This window comes from Cyprinodon variegatus, unplaced genomic scaffold (assembly GCF_000732505.1).
Source record: "Cyprinodon variegatus isolate N-32 unplaced genomic scaffold, C_variegatus-1.0 Scaffold466, whole genome shotgun sequence".
NCBI classification, from domain to species: domain Eukaryota; kingdom Metazoa; phylum Chordata; class Actinopteri; order Cyprinodontiformes; family Cyprinodontidae; genus Cyprinodon; species Cyprinodon variegatus.
In genome coordinates this window covers 238,302-261,501 of record NW_015150919.1, presented here as the reverse complement: position 1 = coordinate 261,501, position 23,200 = coordinate 238,302, and the positions used below count along the sequence as shown (strand labels likewise).

The 23,200-nt window shown below is 36.6% G+C and overlaps 1 protein-coding gene across 1 annotated transcript in view; it reads left to right on the top strand.

Moving 5' to 3' along the window:
- The window catches only part of LOC107094145 (transmembrane protein 163-like), a 68,203-nt gene extending 46,046 nt beyond the window's left edge, over positions 1-22,157 (top strand). Inside the window, exons 3-8 of the mRNA XM_015389583.1 lie at positions 9,242-9,285; positions 10,144-10,235; positions 11,020-11,116; positions 18,535-18,646; positions 20,026-20,167; positions 20,291-22,157. Of these exons, the coding sequence (XP_015245069.1) occupies positions 9,242-9,285; positions 10,144-10,235; positions 11,020-11,116; positions 18,535-18,646; positions 20,026-20,167; positions 20,291-20,351 (548 nt within the window). The 3' untranslated portion in view covers positions 20,352-22,157. The remainder of the gene's footprint in view (positions 1-9,241; positions 9,286-10,143; positions 10,236-11,019; positions 11,117-18,534; positions 18,647-20,025; positions 20,168-20,290) is intronic.
- The last annotated feature ends 1,043 nt before the right edge of the window (positions 22,158-23,200 follow it).

Genomic DNA, 23,200 nt, shown 5'->3' with positions numbered 1-23,200 from the left:
CCAAAGAACAGATCAGAAGATGCAAAAAAAATTCCAAAATAAAACTGACTCTTAGCACAGGACCTGCAGAAACGGTAACCTTTATTGGAGTTGTCCAAGGAGTAAACCTCTTTCTTCTAATAAAAATGCAAAGGCTTGATTAAAATCTGCCATAGAAAGCATGGAGAAATCCCTGGCCATAAAGTTGTTGAGATGTTCTTTGGACATACGACTCTAAAAGTTAGTTATCTGGACAACAGAACAATATATATGTAATCAGAAAAAAGAAAGCTTATGCCAAAGCACAGAGGTGGAAAAGTCATTATTATGGGACGCTTAGGTTTGCAGCGCACCATCATAAAACCCACCATAAACAATTTTGTGTATCAGAAGACTTGAGGATATCTTTTAAAACATTAAAGCATTAGCTATGGCCTCCAGGTTTCTTTTTTTTCTTCAAATAACAACAACAACAACAAAAAAAATAGTTTGATCTTTGAATGTTATATATTGATATTAGATATTAGGCTGAATATTTAAGATGTTCTAATTTTGTTGTCCTTGCAATAGAATGGGAATACAAATTTGATTCATTATACTTCAGTAAATTTGTTTTTGTTTTCATTATCAGTGCAGTGATTTACCTCTGTAAGAATAGAAGCTCAGAGTCACAGATTGAAAATGTCTCATATAATCTCTCTCAATTCACTTTTCCCTATGTGAAAGTTTCTCAATCTAATCTTTCACCTCTTTTTCCTGCTGCCATCCTACCTACAGCATCTCTCCGTTCTCTGATCTGCTTTTTATCTGTCCATCCCTCCTCTTTCCTCCTTATTAAAGCCTCCTAGGTTATTTCTCTACTCCATGTATGTAATTGAAGTCTGCATCTTTAAATTGAGCTGCTGCCCTTGAGGAGCAGAGAGGAGGACGTAATTACATTTCTATTTGGTGGCAAATTATTCTGCTAATTTGATATGGACTTTTTCCATAAAGTCAATAGCATAGGAGGTTTAAGGGGTGATGAAATGGCAACCAGCCAGAGAAGAAATCACCTCCCTCGTTCAACTGTACCTGTCAACAGACAGCTGGAAAAAGATTTAAAGATATTTAGTGCTCAAACATAACATTTGTATCATTTTGTTTAATTTGCTTGCTTTTCTGAGAAGTTGTTATCTTTTAGAATAGTAGATGTACCATTAACTCACTATCAAGAGGTTTGCATGGTGGTACAACTTTAATCCCTGTTGCCTTGCAGTACTAAGGTCCTTGATTTGAAACTATTTCTGCAAGGAGTTTGAATGTTCTCCCCTGGCATGTGAGGGTTCTCTCTTAATACTCTGATCTGCTTTTAGGGTGAATATATGTGACCATGGTTGTGTGTCATGCATGTTTTTGGGTCTAAGCTGCTGAATTCTGACAAAAAAAAAACATCTGTACCAAAAAGCATCTTCTCTATTTGCAATCCATCTATATTCTAACCCAAAGCTACAGTTATGAAACATGAACTGTTACTGAATAATCAAAATGCTGGATATAAGATGGCAAAGAGACTTTCTATACAGTAACAGGCTCTTCCTTCCAGAAACACTTAAGTACTTTATTACCTGGGGAGAGCTTTGAGTAGAGCTTCTGTTCCTCCTGTCAAAAGGAGTCAGTTGAGGTGCCTTCTTTGATCAAAAGGCCTCCTGTAAGCCTTACTTTGAAATTTTCTGGACTGCTTCATGGAATAGCATCTGGACAGAGGCAGAACTACCTTGGGGGAAAATATGGCAGTAGGTTCCTGATCGTTTTAGCTCTTTAACCCAGATGGACAGATGTATGGATTACCAAAAAGAAAGAAATTATATTACAGTCTCCTTAGAATTTTATTTAGTGGCATTTTTATTTCAAGACTTCCTAATACATTTGAGATTCATGCATTATTAGAGAAATCTAACCATCCTAACATGTCAGATATTTACAGGGAGTAATAGGTCTGTCTGAGCAGCTGTAAAAACAAAAACATCGAAATTATTCATATAAAGCAGGAAAAGATTATTAAAGGATTCAAAGAGGGGCGTGCTTTGGTGGGGCAGTTGTTAGTGCACACGACCCATGTATGGAGGCCTTAGTCCTCGACATGGCCGACCTGGGTTCGAATCCGGCTTGTGGTCCTTTACGGCATGTCTCACACCCCCTTTCCTGTCAGCCTACTGTCCAAAAAGAACAACTGAGCCTGTGGCCTTATTGGCATTAGCCTCTATGAACACCTTATAAGCAGATATGTTGTCAAACCCAGTCATGTCACCTTCTTTTACAACTAGATCATCAAGAAATATGTGATGTTCAGCAGAATAGTTATAATTATTAAACTATCCATTGAAAGCCTTCAGTTCATTTGCTTTTGGTAACTCTTCCATAGCATACATATATATAATTCTGTATGTTAAACAGCAAGAGAATTATTTATTTTTTTTTTTAAAGAAAGTAAAATAATCATACAATGTTTCCCATATTTTTATGCTGATTAAACAAAACTGTTTCTATTCTGCCATTTCCCCAGTTAGCCTGTCTCTTCTCATTTCTCACTTTTGATACCTTTTTGTTCCCTGCTGGTTATCTCCTTCTGTAGGGTGCCTAAATTCTCTTTTTGTCCCTTTAAAAAAGCTCAGTGTTTGCCTTCTCTCCTTGTTTCTCCAGGCTTGTTAGTATCTGTCCATGCATGCTTGCCCCCGTGATTAACTAACAACCCGAAGGACAGAACAGGGAACCATGTCTGCTCGCCTCCAGAGAGGCATCGATTTGCTGGCAGCTGGTAACCACACAGACGGCTGGCACTTGAAATGAGCTCAGGAGCAGAAACTGGAAGATGAAAAACTGCGGGGAGGTTGATACTGACTATTTTTACATTAGGAGGCTCATATAGTGAATCCAGTCTTTTTGGACTGACAACCTCATAAACAAAAACACTCCACCATTTTGCATGATAAGTGCACCCTTATGATGATGGAATGTAATTGCCTCATAAATGTTATTACAGACAGAAACCATTTATTTTCTTCTTGTGCTGAAAATATTTTAATTTACTGAAAGAAACAGGTCCAGAGTTATTCTAGTGATGTTCTAAACTGTTCACACCCCAAGCTAGAAGGCAAGTTATTTGTGATGTTAAACAATAAGAACATTATAAATAATTTAAACACATTTTTATAGACAATTAAACATAAAATGTGTAGAACTTTAAACAAACAAATCTGTTGGAACAAAGAGTGCAACCTGTTTGCCTACCCTAACACTTTATAATATGACATTTTGATTTAATCTTCTTTAATAGTTCAGCATCTCACATTGTAAACCCAGATTTTTTATCAAAATCTGTTCTGAATCAACAAAGTCCAACATCTTCAATAATCTTTCAGTGAAGTATTTCTTCTGTTGAAGAATAAAAGAAAAACAAAAAAGATGAAAGAATAAAACCTGTCTTCATCTTGAGTAATTCTTTGAGATATCCAAAGGTTTTGGGATAGAAGTGATAGGTGTTTGGTTTTTGTACATACATAAAACAAACAAATTAAGAAAAAGGGGGATATTTGACTAAACGCCACCAAATAAGACTGGCAGCATCTTCAACCTGCCACATCTCTAGATCATTTTTTTTGAGTGATTGCCACTCTTTGTGAGTTAATTGTGATAGAGTTCCTCAAATTATTCATGACTGCCTCAACTGTGCAATAGTGTTAATAATCCTGTTTAGTTTTCTGGCATCATCAAATGACATATATGTTTGTATAATGTGATATAACCACCTTTTTAAAGCTTTGACTTTTGGTAAATGTCATGAATGAAGAACTATCAGGAAAATCCTCTTAGGAAACAGTTGGACCTACGTAACTATAAATATACTGTAACTATAGCTCTCAGCATGCCCTGTAGGTCTGACATCACACTATAGTTGATAAACAGAGATAGAAATCTCCATTTTTATTTTATTTTTTGCATGTTTGGGAAAAACACAGTAAACCCGGTTGTGCTGCATCCTCCTGGTGGAGCTGCTGGTCTACCACCTCCTCTTCATTCCATTGAAGCAGGAGCTTGTTAAAGCTTGGAGTCTGCAGTGCTGATTGTCTAATTGGCCCTAATTGCCTCACGTTTCAAGTGCTCTAGACCATGCTGCTGAGTGAAAATATCAAAAAGCATTGATTGTTTATTTGAAATATTAAACCGAACAGAGACATTGGTCATGTTTGATCTGCAATCACTGAGCAGGGGAGCACCAAGCCTTGCCGCTGGAAACCGTCCTGCCGCTGCCAGTTAGAGCCAAGAAAATACAATTAAGATTAAAAGGCCAGCTGGTTCCCTTTTAGAATAAAAATAAATATAATAAATCCAGTGTTGATGGTACACTGGATTTATTGTACATCCAGGGTCGTCATGAATTTTTCTAAGAAAATATCTTGAAAATGATAAAAAAAAACAAAAATATATAATTATAAAAATAAAATTAAAAAGATTATCAAAACCTTGTCCAAATATATGACTTAAAAGCCTTCTTTACATCGGATCAATTGTAAAATAAAAGAAATAAAATTTCAGGGATTATTTTTCAGTTACACATCAAAATTGGGTTTAAGTTACCATCTAAGGAATCCCCCTTTTCTCCAGTGTCTTTTAATGGTGTTGACCAGAAATTTTTGACTTTAAAAGTTTTAAAAGTTTGTTCACGTTTATTCAAGTCTATGTGCCTGATCATTTTAAAACACATGCTCACTGGTGGTGTTGTTTTCCTGTCCCGACAGACAGACATATGCATGATTCAAACATAGATGACACTTAGCCAATACTTTCTCTAAACATAAAGGAAAAGTTGGCAGAGAGGCATGTTTGTATTTGATTATTAAACAACAGGAAAGCTGTTTCAGATGGCTTGGCCTTGTCTCTGGGCTCTTCAGGTAGGCGGGAGCCTTGTACTACCCCGAGGAAAAGAGTGAGAGAACAGATTTAGCAGTGGATGTTTGACTAAGACAGAGATGGAGATTCAAGGTTATTGTCCCTAGATAAAGAAACGGCATAGAGACAGCATAGTGTAGAAAATCCTGTGACACTAGTGATACATTCATGGGTCTGGGACTACTTTGTGATTTACTTTTATTTTGGTCCTTTCTGCTTGCTTTCTTTCAATTTGCTTGTTTTTGACTTCGGTTAAGAGCTGTTTTAGCTATTGTTTTTTCTTTTGATGCCACCATTTGGATGAAACAGATTATTTTTCTCTAGAAGTGTCAAGGTCCTTTGAAACACTATTGTTTCTGTTACAGCAGGTGTAGATAGATGTGGTTTGGTAGAGCAGGAGGAATGGAAGTGAATTCTGTCAAAGGAAATGTGACTGTGAGGTTGCAAAGACAGAGGTCAGGGGAATTACTGGTGGGTAAGAAGAGAGAGCAGAGGAAGATTAAAGCTTTTTACTGGCTGCCCGAGCTCAAACCAAGTCCCATCTTGGCGTCAAATCTCCTGTTGCCATGGTGATTTAATAGCGGGTTGGTGTCCCAAGGGACCCCGGCCTGAAAGCAAAGAGATTGCGAAGCTAAACACAAGAAAAAGGAGTTCAGTACAATACAGGTGCTCTAAACAACGTCACTGCAGTGAATGTATGATGCAGCAGCATTATAGAAATAACTACTGGTAAAAACTATTGATAATTATAATTTTTTTATTCCTGTTGCAAAGCGTTTAGTTAAGAAACACTAAAAATTTTGTTAATGAATATTTTTGATGCAACCGATTGACTGATACAGTTGTGTCTTCTTTGGGTGCAGTGAGTTTAACCACTGGTGTCATGCTGACCTTTTTGTCAGCTACAAATTTGCAGAGATTACCAGCCGAGGAATAAAGGTTCTCCAAAATAATCTGTACAATCTTTGTGAAAAGGAACTTGTCTGGTATAAACTCATGGTTCCTAAAAAGACTGAACATATTTTTTAAAAACCTATTCATAAACATGATGTATAAAAATGAGTCATCCAGTCCTAAGGAAAAAAAAAACAAAAGAGCTAGTATTTAGATATTATATTTTATATTTATTATATTTATTTGTTATAACATGTTTCTTAAAATGACAATGTCTTCCAAAATTGAGCACATCTGGTTCTTAAGAAGAAGTGTGTTTTTGTTCTAAATCTTTAAGTAAGCAATAAGTTTGTATCATTTCACTTTAATTAATGATCTTTCTCAACAGTTCTTTGGTAAATTTCTGCTATTGTTGATGCATGGGTTTTCAATTATCTTTATTTTAACTGCTTTTTTTAAGATCATCCATTTTCTTCAGCTTGAGATGTGGTTAAATAATTATTAAGTCAGGGGAGATACCTAGATGACGTGCTGTAGAGGATCTTGATGATAGTATCGTACTACGTGGCAGAGAACTTACATTTTTACTATCAATGCTGGAAGTACAAAGCGGAAGGTTCCCCCGAAAATTAAACTTGGTCTCAATTTAATGAGATCATATTCAAAATTCAAGATCTTTGACCTCTACAAGTATCTTCATACCCTCCGACTTGTAAATAATGTTTCCACTCAGCTGCGCACTCCTCAAGAGCATGGTGCCAATCGAAACAAAACAGCAAAATCTAACCGATTTTGCTGTTTTCCAGCAAGATACCCCTTTCTTAAGAACTATGCTTTAAGATTCCACCAGCAAAAGGTGACAAAAAGATTGACGATGAGGCAGAGCACTTTAAAGAATCCAAAACACAGTGGGAACAAGCTAAAAACTTAAAAGCAACCCAAGCATTTCCGACTCTCACAGCAGTCCCTACAAATATGCCTTCTCTGTACCATGCCCTACTTTGTCAACCCATTTTCAGTTTGTGCAGATAGCATTTAAAAGATGAAAATGTATGTATAAGCAATTAGGAGTCCTGGATTTATACAGTGACCAAAGAAGCAGTCATGAGAAAGTTTTGTTTCCATTCTTAGGTCTTACTGTCCTTTCATCAATACCCCGTGGGCCTGTCTCAGTTTAAAAGATCAAAAGTTTTACCCAGACCAGCCCTGATTTAATCCCATGACATTTAAATTCATCAAACAGATCTGTTTAGTCTGTTATGTCATTTCAACTTAATTCTTAAATATCACAACAATTAGTGTTTTGTTTCCTTCCCTCTTGTTTGTTTAAAGTATTAAAGTCAATTTTAACTCAATTATAGTTAATCAGACCCTGATGCGGTCAACCTTTTTACTAGCTACACTGTTATACTTTTAGTTTAAAACAACACATATAAGACTGTTTGTTGAGAAGTAGAAAACAATATTATTACATAATGTTATTAATTTTTTTATAAAACATTTTTTTGCCTACTGCCATCAGATTTCTGAACTGTTGAAAAAACTCTAAATAAAGCCACAGACTCTGCATCACACTGATAACACCAAACCAAAAAGAAATCAACTCAACTCAAAAAAAAAATTCTACTGCATTTTTGCACCATATATATTTGTCTCTGCACTGCTCTGAACTTCTGCATCAATGCCCTTTGCACCATGTTTTTCTCCCACACTGTTTACATTTTATCATTGCTGCACTTTATGAAATGGAAATATTAATTTCGCTTCTAAGCTGCTGCTCATTAACTGTCTGAAAGCTTTACAAAACAAGATTTTGCTTTGTACACACTGTGTACAAAACGACAATACAAGTTTTTCTAAGTCTAAGTTTACATTAAAGTGTGTTTTCAGCTAATACAATAGGTTACTGTGTTCTACTTGGCAGTCAAAACATTATAATCAGATAAAGTAAATAAACTTACAAGAAGTTGTTTTATACAAAGAAGAGGTAATAAAATGGCAACTGGAACAATTTGCTTTAGTATCTGTAAGAGCTATACAGGAACCAGTTTCTACCACTATGGGGTTGGATCTGAAACAGTCTAAGTAAAAGAAGAGCTTAATTTTGGGGGTTTTTGTGCCCAAGGTGGAACAACATATTTTCTTAGAGGTTTGAATTGTAACTTGGTTGGTTACTTTCTGGCAGCCTGAGAACTCAAAGCACACCAGACCCCAAAACAACCCTTCAAAAAGCACTGGAGATATTTAAATAGGAATTTCCTCACCTCTCTGTGAGTTTGGTCCATCAGTGGCTCTCTATCAGTAATATGTGATATGCTAAGGGCCGGAAACACCATTTGCAAAGGGAACCTCTGTGTTTACAACTCTAAGTTTTCTCTCTCCAGGTCTTTTCCTGTGAAGAGATAACTCAGAACAAACTATAAATAACACTTCATAATGTATATGTATTAATTAACCATGAGACATGACAATAGATTTAGACAGAAATTGCTGTCTTACTCAGACCAGAGAAGTTGATAAGGGTTACAGGTACCAGCCTGTTACCAGGGATTCAAACTAGTTGACGTCTCCCTCGAATCACAGATAAAGAAGCATTTTATACAACTCCAGTGTACCACATAATCACATCATATATGTCTGTAAACAAGTAAACATCAAGGGCTCCAGACATATCAAAATATTACTCTATGTTTTTGGATCAAATACACTGCTCTCATTCCATTCCCAAATCTTTGCCACTGTTTTATTGTCATTACAGTATCACAAGTACTGAGCAACAAAATTAACTCTCTGCATTTAACAACCCCAAAACAGGCATTAGCATGAAGGGTCTTGCCTAAGGACCCACACGGGCAGCTCATTCCCCTCAGCTGGGATACGAACCCAGGCTTCCTGCTTGCAGAACGGGTGACTTACTTAAGCTACTGTAGCAAGCCGCCTTTATCCTGACAGAGGAACTGTCCTAATTATATAAGCTGCTTGGTAAACATTAGTTTTAACACCTAACATTCTGGAATTATTTGGGTTTAACAGACTCTCCCATCATCAATAAAATAATCCTAACAATAATTAGGGGGAAAACATGCCCAATTTATCAATGCTCCACTATGCTTGATTGTCAACACATACTACTTTTGCTGATGCATGTCTATTGATTATATGAGGCACGGTGCTTTGTACAGATGACAAAGGATGATTGAGACCACCACTCATTATGTGTGGATCTGACATTTTCAACCAGAGCATTTTGATTTTGTATAGCATCTCTTTGTTTGATTTGACTTTGTTTGAAAAACTAACAAAAAAACCTTTCACACTCCTTCCTCTCCTAATTATCATTTTGCAGGAGAAAATCTCATGATACACTTGGTTTTTACAACATGTTATCTTGTTTTCATAGGAAACTAGCAGTCACTCATGTTATTGATTTCTGTCTTTACAGCTGTTTCATTCATGAGACACAGCGCATCAGCCTTTGGATTTGCTGTGAGTCCCACCTCCTTTCTTTCTTCCCTAAATACTGATCAATTAGTCATTACTGGGAACCCCGGTAAATTATTAATGAATCTCAGCACCAAGTGTTATTGGTCCCTTTGTTGCTAGGGCAAAAAAGGAGTAAAGACAGACTCCCCAGAAGCTAAGATAGAAAGTTAAAATGTATGTTTGAAAAAAATTCAGCAGTATTTTTTACTTGGAGTTTAATTATAAGAGGATATTGTGACTGTTTTTAGTAGAAAGTAAAGTGTAATAACAAGGAAATTGGCAAGGAATAAATTCCCCCCATGAGTTTTTACTGTGAAACATAATTAGCACAACATGATTAGAACAGGGGCTGCACAGAATGGCAGTCTATAGCACTGTTGCCTTGCAGCAACAAGGTGCTAGGCTCGACTTTGAGCCTGGGGTCTTTCTGAATAGAGTTTGCATTTACTCCCAGTGCATGTGTGGGTGGTCTTCCTCCCACAGTTAAAAAACATAACTGTGGTGGGATTCTGGTGGGATTCTGTGCGTATGGTTGTATGTCTCTGTGTTGCCCTGAAACAGACTGTTGACTTGTCCAGGATGTACCCTGACTTTTGCCCATAGATGGTTGGATCATCAGCAAAAGATGAATGGATGCATGGATGGATGGATGGATGGATGGATGGAAAATAAACAGTTTTAGCTGCTATTAAAAAACATCTCCACAGCCTCTTTAATTTGGACACATTGTGTGTAATTACAGTATTTACAAATTAGTACTATTTATGTTGGTCAGTTATTATCAAATATATCTGGTCATATCGGTTTTTGTCACATGCTTACTGTTTCTCTTTTTCTATGAATTTCTCTCATTGGCTGTAGTTTGACGCCACACTGGATGTCATGTCATCAGCCATTGTCATTTGGCGCTACAGCAATGCAGCAGCAGTGCACTCTGCACATAGAGAGTATATGTGAGTATAAACAAACCACAAACAAAAATAGTATACATTACAGAACCAAGGATTACAACTATGACAACACACACAAACAAAAACATGAAACAGGCAATTGATTTCTTATTAATAAACAGGAGATGACAGGACTGAATATGATAGGATGCTTATCCCTCAGCTCTGTGGACTTCATTAATTAAATGTTGCACAGTGGCTCGTCTAGAACCTCAGCTCATAGATGACGCTGGTAATGAAATATGCTCTTTGATTACCAGTGACAATTTACCCTTCAAATAAGACGTCTTTTCTTTGAGCAGTTGAGATGTAGAAAAATGTAAAGACAAACAATGTTTTTTTGGTGCTATGTTTCCAAATATTTAAAGATAATTGCAAATTAGGAGGTTATAAAGCAAACTTTAGTGTTAGTGACATGAAATCAAAATAAGTTTTCCTTGAAAGAAATGACATCTTTTAATACTGAAAAGGTGGAACAGTTGGAATATTCTCAGCTAAAGTAAGAAAAATTATACTTCTGTCTTAAATGCATCTCTCCATTAGCAATCCGTCTGTTGGGCAGTTAGACATTGTACTTTTAGACCAGCAGATAAGATGAGCTTGTGGCGCAAAAACAATCAGGCTATGTGAACGTTTTGCTAAATATTTTTTTGATTCTGCTTAGCCTCCTTCTCATGTAAAATTCTATGTTATATGTTACAGCCTGATTAATGGTGATTTAATAAAATGTACCTCTTTGAGGCTACCTCTAAACCCATTGTTCTTTTTCTTTTTGGGTTGTCTGCAGAGCATGTGTGATCCTGGGGGTTGTGTTTATTCTCTCCTCCTTGTGTATCCTGGGAAAAGCCATCCATGACCTGGCCACCAAGATGCCTCCAGAAGTGGTAAGGCTACAGACACATTATCCAGAGCATTTAAAGCTCTTTCAAAAGAGTGTATTGTATCATTGAATTCGGACATAATCTAGCATTGCTTTGCTTTCCCTCCTCAATATAAACTGCTTTGTAATAAGTGTTACTCTAGTTATAGTTAAAACACAAAAGATGCAAAATTCTTTGAACACCTTATCTCAATAAAATCTAAAAATAGTTAGCTGCATATACAGTTATTAGTAAAGTTGTAGTTGTACTATGCATTAATAAGCCCAAAAAAAAAAAATGGTATCAGGGGGATTATTAATAAGGAAAATACATCCTGCTGTTCAATTGGTTCAATTCTGTAGTTTTACTTAATACACTCATACAATCTATTCAAACTGTCAGATTCAGATGTAGTTAAATGCAGACTCCTTAAATCTGAATTATAATAAATACTGTCAAATTTGGTTGAATATTTAATGCCAAGTGTTAAAAAGTTATCTAATCTAAGCTGTTGAGTTTACATCATTATAAGAACTTTGACTCAAAGTTAAAGCAATGACTATTAATAATAATAATTGAACTTTATTGATCTTACATTGGAGAAATTTACCTTTACATTTAACCCAACCCTTGGGGAGCAGTGGGCTGCCATGGTGAGGCGCCCGGGAAGCAGTGTTGGGTGAATGGTAAGCAACTTAAGAGAAAAATGCAGCTAAAAGCAGGGAAAAAATGTCAGGCACACTCTTTTAAGAGAAAAAACAGAGAGAAGTCGTATTTGCAACTAATCATTAAATGCATTGTAGATAGAGAAAATATGAATGACAAAAAGTGACAGAAAATATAACTATAAATGTACATCAATTTAATCTAATACACCTTATCAATGAGCATACATAAACAATAAATGTAACACTTTCAAGTGAAATTTATACAGTACATGTCCAACAACAAATATACAATAGTGGATCGGAGGACCTGAAAGTTCAGCCAAATACAACAGTGCGGTTTAAAAAATGTATTGAGAATTTAACCTGGAAATTGACAGGAAAGCACCAGCAGCAGAGTCAGGAAATTCTTAAGAAAAAGAGAAAGGTTGGGCAGGAATTTAAAGATGATACTTTGTTTTGTAATAAGGGCACTAACCTTCTCAGGGTCTGCTGGAAATCAGGGAAACTTAATTATGGTTCCTCAATCCTTCAGGCAGGTGATAACAGGGTGATTGTACTAAGAGCTTGACAGGAAGGGAGAGAGACCCCTTGGTAGAACAAGGGAGTTTTATCCTGACACTCCAATGACAAAGCACAGAGGAGTTATTCTTCAGATCAACAAACCCAGGACAAATGCAGATAAAAGGGAAAAAGGAAACATGGTTGTAGCAGTGGAGGCAGAATCATGTGAAAGGATCCGGGACTCAGGCTAGAATTGGTTGTCCGGGAGCAAAAAAGAGTTGAACATAGGGAGGCAGATTTAGACCGACAAATCCAGAAAAAAAGGCAGAAAATAATATTCAGGGGGTAGAAGCAAGGTTGAAGTCCTGAAATCAGATGCCAGGAGATTATCCAATGAGGGCAAGGGAGAACAGGGAAATCCAGGAGGCAAAGCGTGATCCAGATCAGACACCCAGGCAGGGAGGTAACAAAGGATATTTAGTTCCGATAACCTGGCAGCTTGTGCCAGCCAGAGAGCAGAATGTAAAGTCAGAATTACAGTTAGGATGAATAAGGGCATGATTAGGATGCAGGCAGGGGAGGTGCAGGTGTAAACAATGACACAAACAACTGCAGCGCAGAGAGGAGCAGAGGCAAACAGGAATGGTGCAGGCAAATGGAGCCGAATCATTACAAGTACAAATTGTTTTTTTTTCTCTGCAAAGATGGCATTAAAGTTCAGCCACTGCAGTAACATAAAGCTGCAAAAAGGTGGCTGTTTTAAACCACAAAATAGGTTACAGACTGAAGGTGGCTAATAATGAATATAGCTTGTCTGTGGGTTGAGAGTAACCATTCCAGGGTTGTCTGGAATGGTTACTCTCAAACAGCAAAAGTAAAAGATTCAGGAAAATCAAAGAGGTTTCTTTAGGAAATTGTTTGTTTTTACTATTTTAAATGTTTACATCACAGTTTCCCTTTTTGAAATAGAAAAAGGTAGTATCTTCTCATAGCTTTTTAAAACACATAGAGCTGGCATTAGTCTTCTGCTCAGATATTTTCATGTTGTTTTTGTTCTTTAATGGAGGATATTTTTATTGCTTGAAAATTGTTGTTTGTTGTTTACCCTTAGATACCTGCTAATATTTCTTAGAAAGTCATTGATCAAAGACATATTTCTTTCAATAGCTGCAATGTTAGGAAATGCTTCAGTTTAACGCTGATTCATTTCAATGTTTTATATAAAGAAACATCAGTGCTATTAAAAATAAGTTAATATCCATCCTAATCTGATAAAAAACAGTGACAACTCAATTTACTATCATAAACTGTAAAGTCTTCACTTTAATCATATATCTAGCTTTATATTGAACTGATTCCTGTCTTTGGGAAAAAGATTAGTTTGTTTAAATTAGAGGCCTCTCTTAAAAAGATATTGAGGACAGAAAATCAAAAGTAATCTGCAGAGAAAGCTGAATACTCAGTGGCTTATAATCCAAATTCAAATGAAATTTGAAATGTTTTTACATTCTCGATAAAAAGATTTTTTTGGCTTCCTTTTTTTATTCAGGAATCTGCACAATATTCAAATATTTTCAATTGAAAAGATTGTTTCAAGTTCCAATGTCCTTTCTGTGCCATTCTGGAAGAATAGTGATTAACTTGACAAATTGGGAGGACAAACTGGTCACTACCAAAGAAGAGAAATAATGATTAGATTTAAGTTTAACAGAGTAAAATATTGTCAATGAAAAAAAAAATCCTTGGGAAAACCTATATTTATTAAATGAATATATCTATTTTATAAATAATATAGATCAAAATAGCAACATCTGTTAATTTGTAAACCAACAGCAGGTATTGACAGTTTTGTTAGGAACTGTATGACTTGAGTTGAGGTGATCCAAAGCACTGGCATTGGATCAGATTACAGCATCTCCAATAAGAATATATATTTCTTAAATAAAATTAATCTATCAATAAATTCTCACAATAATTTAAATGATGACTAACTATTCATTAAACAAGATGATACTTTCTATGCTTCCTGAAATTGTTTCACTTTACAGAGGGGTCTTGTCTAACTTTAAGAAGATGACCTTTAGTTCGACAGATATTCTTAACCACAAATTGGCAAAAACTGTGGACTAGTTGACATTTAGGTGGATGTGGCATTTAAAGAAAGGAGTAATCTTATTGAAACCACAAAAAAATCTCTGATGGTAAATGGAATTAAGTCAGGAGAAGGGAGGGAGCAGGTTAAGGTCAGCATCTACTCTACAGACTGTTTATTGCTTTCATGCCATTATGTTAATACAGCCTGTGTGCTTGTTAGTTCCCAGTGGGATCTTTCTAACACCATCAAAAGCCTATTACCACTATCTGTCTCTTTGACACTCTGGTTCTCACCTCCACCACCTCACTTGTTTTGTCAGCTTCTGCCAGTTCTTTTAATCCCCTGTCGTTTTTATCAATGTGTTTTCTAACATGATCCATTAACAGAAGATATTTATGGTGTATTCAGAATAGCGAGAAAGAAAAATCTGTGTCACGATTCATGCCTTAGTTGAATATGTAGATGTTTTAGCATAAAGCTTATCTCTTTGAAATTTATCCAGCTTCTGTTTTGTTGTTCTCATCTAAGTAGTAGCAGTGTAATATCTTATCCCTATGAGCCAACCTCAGCTGTGTCCTAGAATCTTGTGTTCTGCTATTCATAATCCCCCTCTCTATGTCATAACCTTTTAGTTTTCTTTTGTCAGAAACATCCTTTTTACTGGTGTCTATTAAAATGCAGTCGCAAGCGATTTACTCCACCAGATGTGATTTACAGAGTTGTTTTGTTTTCCTTTAAGTGTGTCTATGTGTGTGCAATATATCTTAACTAACACTGAAAGATGTTTTGCACCTTCAGGTGATTGAAATAAAACCCCTCTCACATGGAAGATGAACAGCCTAAAGAGGAAAGCTATACAGTGATATAAATGTAAAATGTTTCTGCCTTTGGCTGTAAAAGCACAGTGCATGGACAGAGGCGAAGGAAAATTTAGCAATCCTGATTCCCATCACGTTCTCTTGTGTAGCTCTGTCTGTCTTTCTGTCTCTTGTACCTGATTAAACAAGGAGCCAAGAGTACATCTGAGTCGAGTAGAGAGAAACAGAGCAGTCATGAAGCTATTATAATGTGCGCATCCCTCCTAGTGGTAAACAATTAGGAATTCTGCAATAGAGCTTCTAATAGTGGAGATTTCTAGATTGAATTGTAAATAAATGTCAGAACAACCAAGATATGCTATCTGCTGCTCATGTTGTTAAGTTCAATTTGGGAGATCCCAAAGCCAGAAGGGATTTAACTTTCCTCCACAGAGTTTTTAATCTGCCCGAGGGGCTTCTCCTTAGGATATGTTCCTAGGAAACGACTTCAGCCACTTGACAGTCAGAACATAGAGAGAACAATGAATCTGTTTACCTCATCTTAAACCTCTATATGAAGAGCTCTGTGTGACATTGGAGATTAAAAAGTCATACGCAACCCGTGTCCCGCTTCATCCTGGTCCAGGTAGCGGAGGCAACAGTCTCAGTAGAGACTTCCAGACTTCCCTCTCTGTAGACACCTCCTCTAGCTCTGCTGGGGGAAGCAAGAGAAATTCCCAGGCCAGCTGAGGAGAGCTATAGTCCCTCCAGTGTTTTCTGGGTCATCCTCTCAGTGGAACGTGCCAGGAATACCTCCTGATGGAGGCGCCCAGGTGACATCCAAAAACAGATGTCTGAGACACCTCAGCTCACTGCTTTCGATGTTGAAGAGAAGTAGCTGTACACCGAGACCCTGCTGAATGAACAAGTTCCTCACCTTATCTCTAAGGGAGTGCACAGCCACCCTGTGGAGAGGGCTAATTTCAACAGCTTCCAAGATCTTGTTCTTTTGTTCATGATCCAGATTTCATGACCAAAGATGAGGGTTGGAATGCTTTGCCTTTTTTGATCAGCTCTCTCTTCGTCATGACAGACCAGTGCAGTGTCTGGATTATAATAGGAGCTGCACTTATCCGTGTATTGATCTCCCATTCTATTCTCCCCTCAGTCATGAACAGGACCCCAAGATGCTTAAACCCCTCCAATTGAGGCAGGAACTCTCCTCCAACCTGAAGCGGACAAGCCACCATTTTCCGGTTAAGAAATATGGCCTCGGACTTGGGGGACCTGATCAGACATGGGCAATGTGGAGTCAACAAGTCATCTCCATGTCATGTATTTGTTCTACCCAGCCACTGAAGCAGGTGAGTCCAATCTTCACCGTGAATTAACCTGTGCAGATTGGACTCACCTGGTTAATTGGCTGGGTAGATTAAATACATGAAATGGAGATGACTTGTTGACTCCACATTGCCCATGTCTGGACCTGATTCGCCTCCTGGCCGCTTCACAATTGGCTGCGAACCGCCCCAGTGCTGCTGTAGGTCTTGTCAGGAGGGAGCCAGCAGAAACACGTCATCCGAAGAAATCCTGAAATAATACATTGGATTTTGGCTCACACATCACAAATGAAAATGAAATTCTCAAAGAGAGGGAACTCTAAGACTGAGGTTAGAGGAAGGAAGAATGATAGAAAGAAGTGCACTGATCAGAGGTGAATAGGGTTGGGAATTGATAAGATTTTCATGATTCTGATTCCCTTATCGATTCTGTGAAACGATTCGATTCCTTATTGAGTCTCTTATCGATTCTGTGAAACAATGAACTTGTAAAGTGCACTGTGACATTCGTCTACCTTCGCCTGGGACATTCTACAGTATTTCTGCCTGCTTTGGCGAAAACAGAGGGCAGTGAACAGGAGCTGCCAGCCTCTGAGCCAACCAGGCTAACCGTCACCTCACAGTCATCTAAATCTAATGGAGAAGGAATCTGTTTAATGAAAAAGCATTACTGTACAATTTCGGGAAATAAACTCATATCCCCCTAAATTTAAATAGCGTCACCTTTCTCTCGCTCCCTGAACTGCGAAGCAACTTCGTAGCATGTTTAATAACCCCAAAGAGAGGAAGAAATTGGTTTATTTCCAGAAATGGCATATGATTTACTAGGAACCACATTAAGTAAAGCCAGTGATATAAAACTAGCTACTTACTACCAGAGCTGCCTTCCATGCTGGTCGTAACTTTAGCTTCTGTCCAGAAGCATCAAAAACACGGCATTCGTTAAAATGTATGCCATGTTGTGTGCGCAGGTGTTTTTGCATGTTGGATGAATTTCCTCCCGCGGATGTAATTGCCACTTTGAAATGACTGCAAAGCAACTTGTTGCCATCTTTCTCTACCTTAAAATGAAGCCAAACTTTCTATCGCTTTACAAGATGGGACGTCATTTTTTTGTGTTTTGCTTTTCTAGACTTACGCCTGGTCACGTCATACTTGATTATTGAATGCCACGTGTGTAACTTGCGTAAAAGACGTGACGTTAGTCTTGCTGCCCAGTGCAAGGATCTGGTGCTGCCTGGAATCGAGAAGAGAATCATTAAGCGAGCTGCCAAACGGTGCCATGAAATTGTAACACACAGAACCGGTTCTGAACAGGAACCGGTTTTTGATTCCCATCCCTACAGGCGAAGGAGGCTACTGTAAAGCTAACTGTCGAAGAAATTAATGTAGTTAAGAAATACAATGCAGAGGAAATTGATGAAAGGAATCAGGAAGGGACAGAACCAGGGGATCCAAAATATCCAACTTGAGCAGCTGGCATGTGTTTGTTCTTGGTAAACAAAGTCCAGTTCAGATATACTAGACTTGGCTCTCTTTGTTAGATATTTTGCTGCCCCAGCACTGCAATAGTCTCATTGAACTATCCTGACAGTGATGGTTGAAATATATATTTAAATATAAAGTTCATCATCAGTAATATACGTCCATAATTGGCTCTTGTAAACCTTGAGGGTTTAACCTAAAATCACGGTCTGGTAAAAAAAATCTGTGACTTTTCTCACATCCTTCTGATTTCTGTTTATTAACGCTGATGCAAGCCAAATTAATTGGAGAGCTCAACACTTAGAGGTCAAGGTAGGGTCTCTGCTGAGAAACTTACAGTGATGAAAAAAATAGGCTTTTATAAATTGGTTGATGCACCAAATCGAGAGGTACACTGAATTCAGAAATACTTGCACGAACAATCAATGTCCACTTTTAATTTTAAGATCTTGTTTTCCCTTTGACTTCATCCCACAAAGATCATGTTTTTTTAAGCATAATTTTGCACAAACAATCAATTTCATATTTTTTTTTCTGTTTGTGTGTCTGTCCTCAGGATGACTTCCTCTACAGCGTGTCCATAGTGAGTGGTCTCAGTTGTGCTGTGCTGGCTGTGGCCAAGTTCATGTTGGGAAAAAAGCTGACCAGTCGGGCACTTACCACAGACGGTAGGAAGTCTGCATACTCTTATAAAATACAGAGACAAACCAACCTTTAAATGAGTAAATTGATCAAAGATGATTTATTGTCATAGAACACATGGAAATGAACAAAACAAAAATATAAACAACATTTTAAACACAGAGAGAGTTTACCACCTGCTCATAAAGACATGCAGCGCCGAAGAAAATTGCAACACCAAAAGAAATGCTACTGTACACTCTGCTGTCCCCAGGTCTCACTCTCTAACTTGCAGGGGCATCAATCCAATAAGCCTGAGGTTGCTGTTCTGTGAGCATGGGTTTATTTCCCACAAGACTATACTCTTACTGCAGGCAAGACAATAACCCACTGAGCTAGCTTCAACACTAGGGCACATGTAATTATATTTAGAAAATCATACATCATACAGAGTAAAAATACAGAATGTGATTGCAAAAAAAGGACTTTCATTAACATTTTTTTATCTTCCACATGCACATACAGCATGTCTCATTTACTAAGTCACCATGTATGTATAGTGGCACTTCTGCAGATAAATGTTTGACATTTAATGAACTTTGTAATTTTAGCTTTGTTGAAAAAAATAATTTTAGTAGAGAACTTGATTCAGATACAGATCTATTTCCCAGTTTTGTAAACATTTACTGTGGATTTTTATTAATGTTACAAATATCAAATATTCTGCTCTATCAGGCACATTAAAAAGCCTTATATTTTTTCCCAAAACAAGAGTGTGCTTTATAATCCAGAGCACCTTTGTCAGGAGCCAAATGCAGAGATGAGGAGGCAGAGATGAGTTATTGTAGATTTAAGTAATGAAGAAGGTAACAGAAGCAAAAATCCAAGGAAAAACCAGGAGACGTCAGGGGAAAACATACACATGAAGCAAAGCGATGACGAGAAACCAGCAATGAGGAACAGACTGGAGGTGTATATGGGGGACAGAACTAAGAGTGGGCTAATCAGCTGATAGGGAGCAGGTGTGGATAGAAGTAAAGAGAAGGGAGGTAGTGGAAAGGAAACCGGCACAATGGGACAACAGAGAGCAACACAAAAACACAACAATTTCAGTAAATCTTGGACAAACAGCCAGATGTAGATGAACATTATTAAGGAAAATATCCAGAACTCCAACCATGGTTCGAAAAAGAAAGTTAGCGGGGTGGATTTATAATTTTGACGCTGTTAATTTGGGGACATCCAACATGAATTCAAAGTTTTTTGAACCAGGAAAATGCCAAAATTCACATGACACTCGTTAAACCATTATGTAAATGTACACCTCTGGTTGGTAACTGAATTTTTTTACTTGCAATTATTTAGATACATGTTTATAAAAATGAACCAACATTCCCATTTATACTGAGCTCCTTGTGTGTTTTAGGGTTTAACTCTTTGGTTGGCGCTGTCATGGGATTCTCAATTCTTATCAGTGCTGAAGTCTTCAAACATCATGCTGATGTCTGGTTTCTGGATGGCACCATTGGAGTTTTAATCGGATTCATCATTCTGGCCTATGGAGTCAAGTAGGAGATTTTTATTTAACATTTATTGTTCAGTTTCTTGTTGAGTTTATTCCTTAGCTTAAATTGCCTCTAAGTAATTATACTATCTTCTCATTTTGAGTGCATTTTTGTCTTTTTGCACAGGCTCTTGAGAGACATGGTACCACGGGTCCGGCAGACAAGGAACTACGAACGTTTTGAATGAAAGAGTCCAATGCTAACCAGAATCCTAGATTAGAGACACCCATCCTCACAGACCTGGGTGCCTCTTGCCCTCTTCTCTGTCATCTTCCGTACACTCTAACATCCACAGAAAGCTTGTCCATTCACTGATACAGCAAACATCTCCAATACATTCGTATATGTGAATATACACTTTTACTATAAAAAATAAAACTGTACATAGTACATTCAAATATTCAGTTATTCAAGTCTGAGAGACCTTGGGAGATGGAGACATTGTTGAACAGCATTTCAGCTGAGTCAAGTTTTTTCTTCTATAGCTCCTAATTGCACCAAGTTATAAATGACACCCTGGATTAGGAAGAGCCAAGATCATAAACAAATGTTCAATAAGTTTTTTGGACATTGATTTGGCTAAAAAAAAATTCACAAATTCTGATTTTTATGTTGTCGATAAATGGGAATAGGAGAAAGGTGGGTTTATCCGTGTATCTCATTAGAGAAGACATTCAATGGGCTTTTAAAAAAATATATTTATATTTAATTTTCCTCATATTCAGGCACCAGGCAGCCCACCAATTTATTAACTTATTAATCTTTTTAAATGACCTGATGGTGAATAGCATTTTTAAATATTAAATGGAGGAATTGCATTGAAATAAGCCTTTTTAAAAATGTATTAATGTAAGACATTAAGAAGTTGATGCTATAACCTCTGAAGACATGAGGAATTCTGTTAGGTTTCTAAATTTTGATGGGAGGATTTGTCAAGCACAAATATTTGCCCTAAAATGTAGAAGGAGATTCTGCCAATGTTTAGGTATTTTGTACATCTAGATGTAATGCTCTTTGTAATATAATAAAGCACAGATTACTGAACCAGCTATATTACTTGTTGGCTTCTGCTTACAGTTAATCACAGTTAATCGGCTTTGAAAACACATATAGATTTTTTTTCTTATGTTGTCACGTTACAACAAATACATTTCAAAGTATAGATGTAAAGTTTATGTGATAAACACAGTGTATAATTGTGAAGTAGGCAGAGATGGATATGCCTTTCTCTAAAGAAAAAACATTGAAGTGTGGTATATAGATTTGTAATCATCCCTGATTAAATGCGTTTTAGAACCACATGTATTTACAAAAAGTCTTTGGATATGTGAATGTTTTGGCTATTCTTCTTTTTACAAAAGACAGTATATTAAATTAACCTTAATAATAAGCAGATGGTCTGATTTAGAGTTTTTGAGTGAAAGAAAAAAAATTAAGACAGCTGTTTATGTCAAAAAGCCGTACAGCAAAATCATTGTTTGTAGGCATTTTTCCTCTAAGGTAAATAAACTGGAAAAGCCGTTTTGATGTTCTCTAAAGCAAGCTGTGCTTCACTAATGGCTACAAAGGGTGTTTTAAAAGAACTTTTGTAGAATACTTTAATACTGTTATTTCCCCACAACTGATAGTAATTAGGAAATCTATTAAGAAGCTCAGTTCATATTACATATTTGCAATAGAAAAGTATTAAGCTTGTCTAAACTAATTTGTTTAAACATTAGTAGGTTAAAAATTACCCTATTAAATAATGGTGCTCCTGCATGGTATGGTTTATAGAATGTCCCAAACTACCAGGGTACAAAATTATGGAATGAACTCACCATAAACTCAAAGGTGGAGAGACGCAGTTAGGGAAATGTAATGTGTGTCTGTTCTATACGCCGATGGATTCTGAAGGTAACTGGTGTTACTGGATTTTATTGAAGGATGTAAGACTAAAGGGGGCCAAATATAAATTATAAATGCAGTTAAAAAAAAATCATCAATAAAAAGATATTACCGTACATATATTTATATATATATATATATATATATATATATATATATATATATATATATATATATATATATAAATATATATATAGTATGTTTTGTTCTTTTACCTTTAAGGTTGGAACATGAAAAATAAGACAACAAAAACCAGAGATATGACTACTGACCTCAACCAAATTGACCAGCTGTGCTGGTTTCTGCTTACTTGGAGTCCAGTGTCAATTTATGAATAATTTGGTACAATCTCAGAAGGCAATAAGGTTTAAAAAGGTTTGAACTTTTATATCATCCCCTATGTTGATGGGTTATTCTTGTATTAGAATGCTGCACTGAACTTTTTTTATTGCTACTTGAAATCCAATTATTTTTTCAGTTGCCTGTTTTTTACTCACTGTAACAGCAGAGATGAAACTTGAGAAACTTCAGCACAACAACAAAGATCAATCAGCTTGTAGAAATGCAATGTTCTGAGTTCTCTATGTCTAATTTTACGTCTGTCAACCCTCTCTTCAGCCAATCCCCTCCACTGTTGTTATATTGTCTGTAGTACATGCAATGAACAGAATGTAAAAGCAAAGCAAATACTCTGTAAATATGTTTATTAAACTGTTTGGGAGTATAGAGCATATCGTATAAAGTGCAGACTGGTCATAGCTGCATATTGTTAAACATGTTTTCTTTGTAGCGTGAATATGCTGTAAATGATGTCTTGAGTTTTACTGTAGATTATTGGTGAAATGAAATGACGAGTTTTACTGTAAGTTGCTGCACTGTGGGTGAACATTGCTGAATGGGTTGAGGCTTGATCTGACTGCACTGTCCAACAAAAATCTTTCGTTTTAAAGTCACTGATATAGACAAAAAAATTTAATTATTTACCGTTCAAACAATCCTCACTCTTTAAATGCAAATATACATATTTATATTGAACTATAAATGAAAATTTAGAGCAGTTTTATCCTCAAATAAATTTTGAGCTCATTTAATGTGAAAAAGGTAATTCTTATTTTAGGCGGTTCTTTTGCTCAATTCAAAAAGCATTGA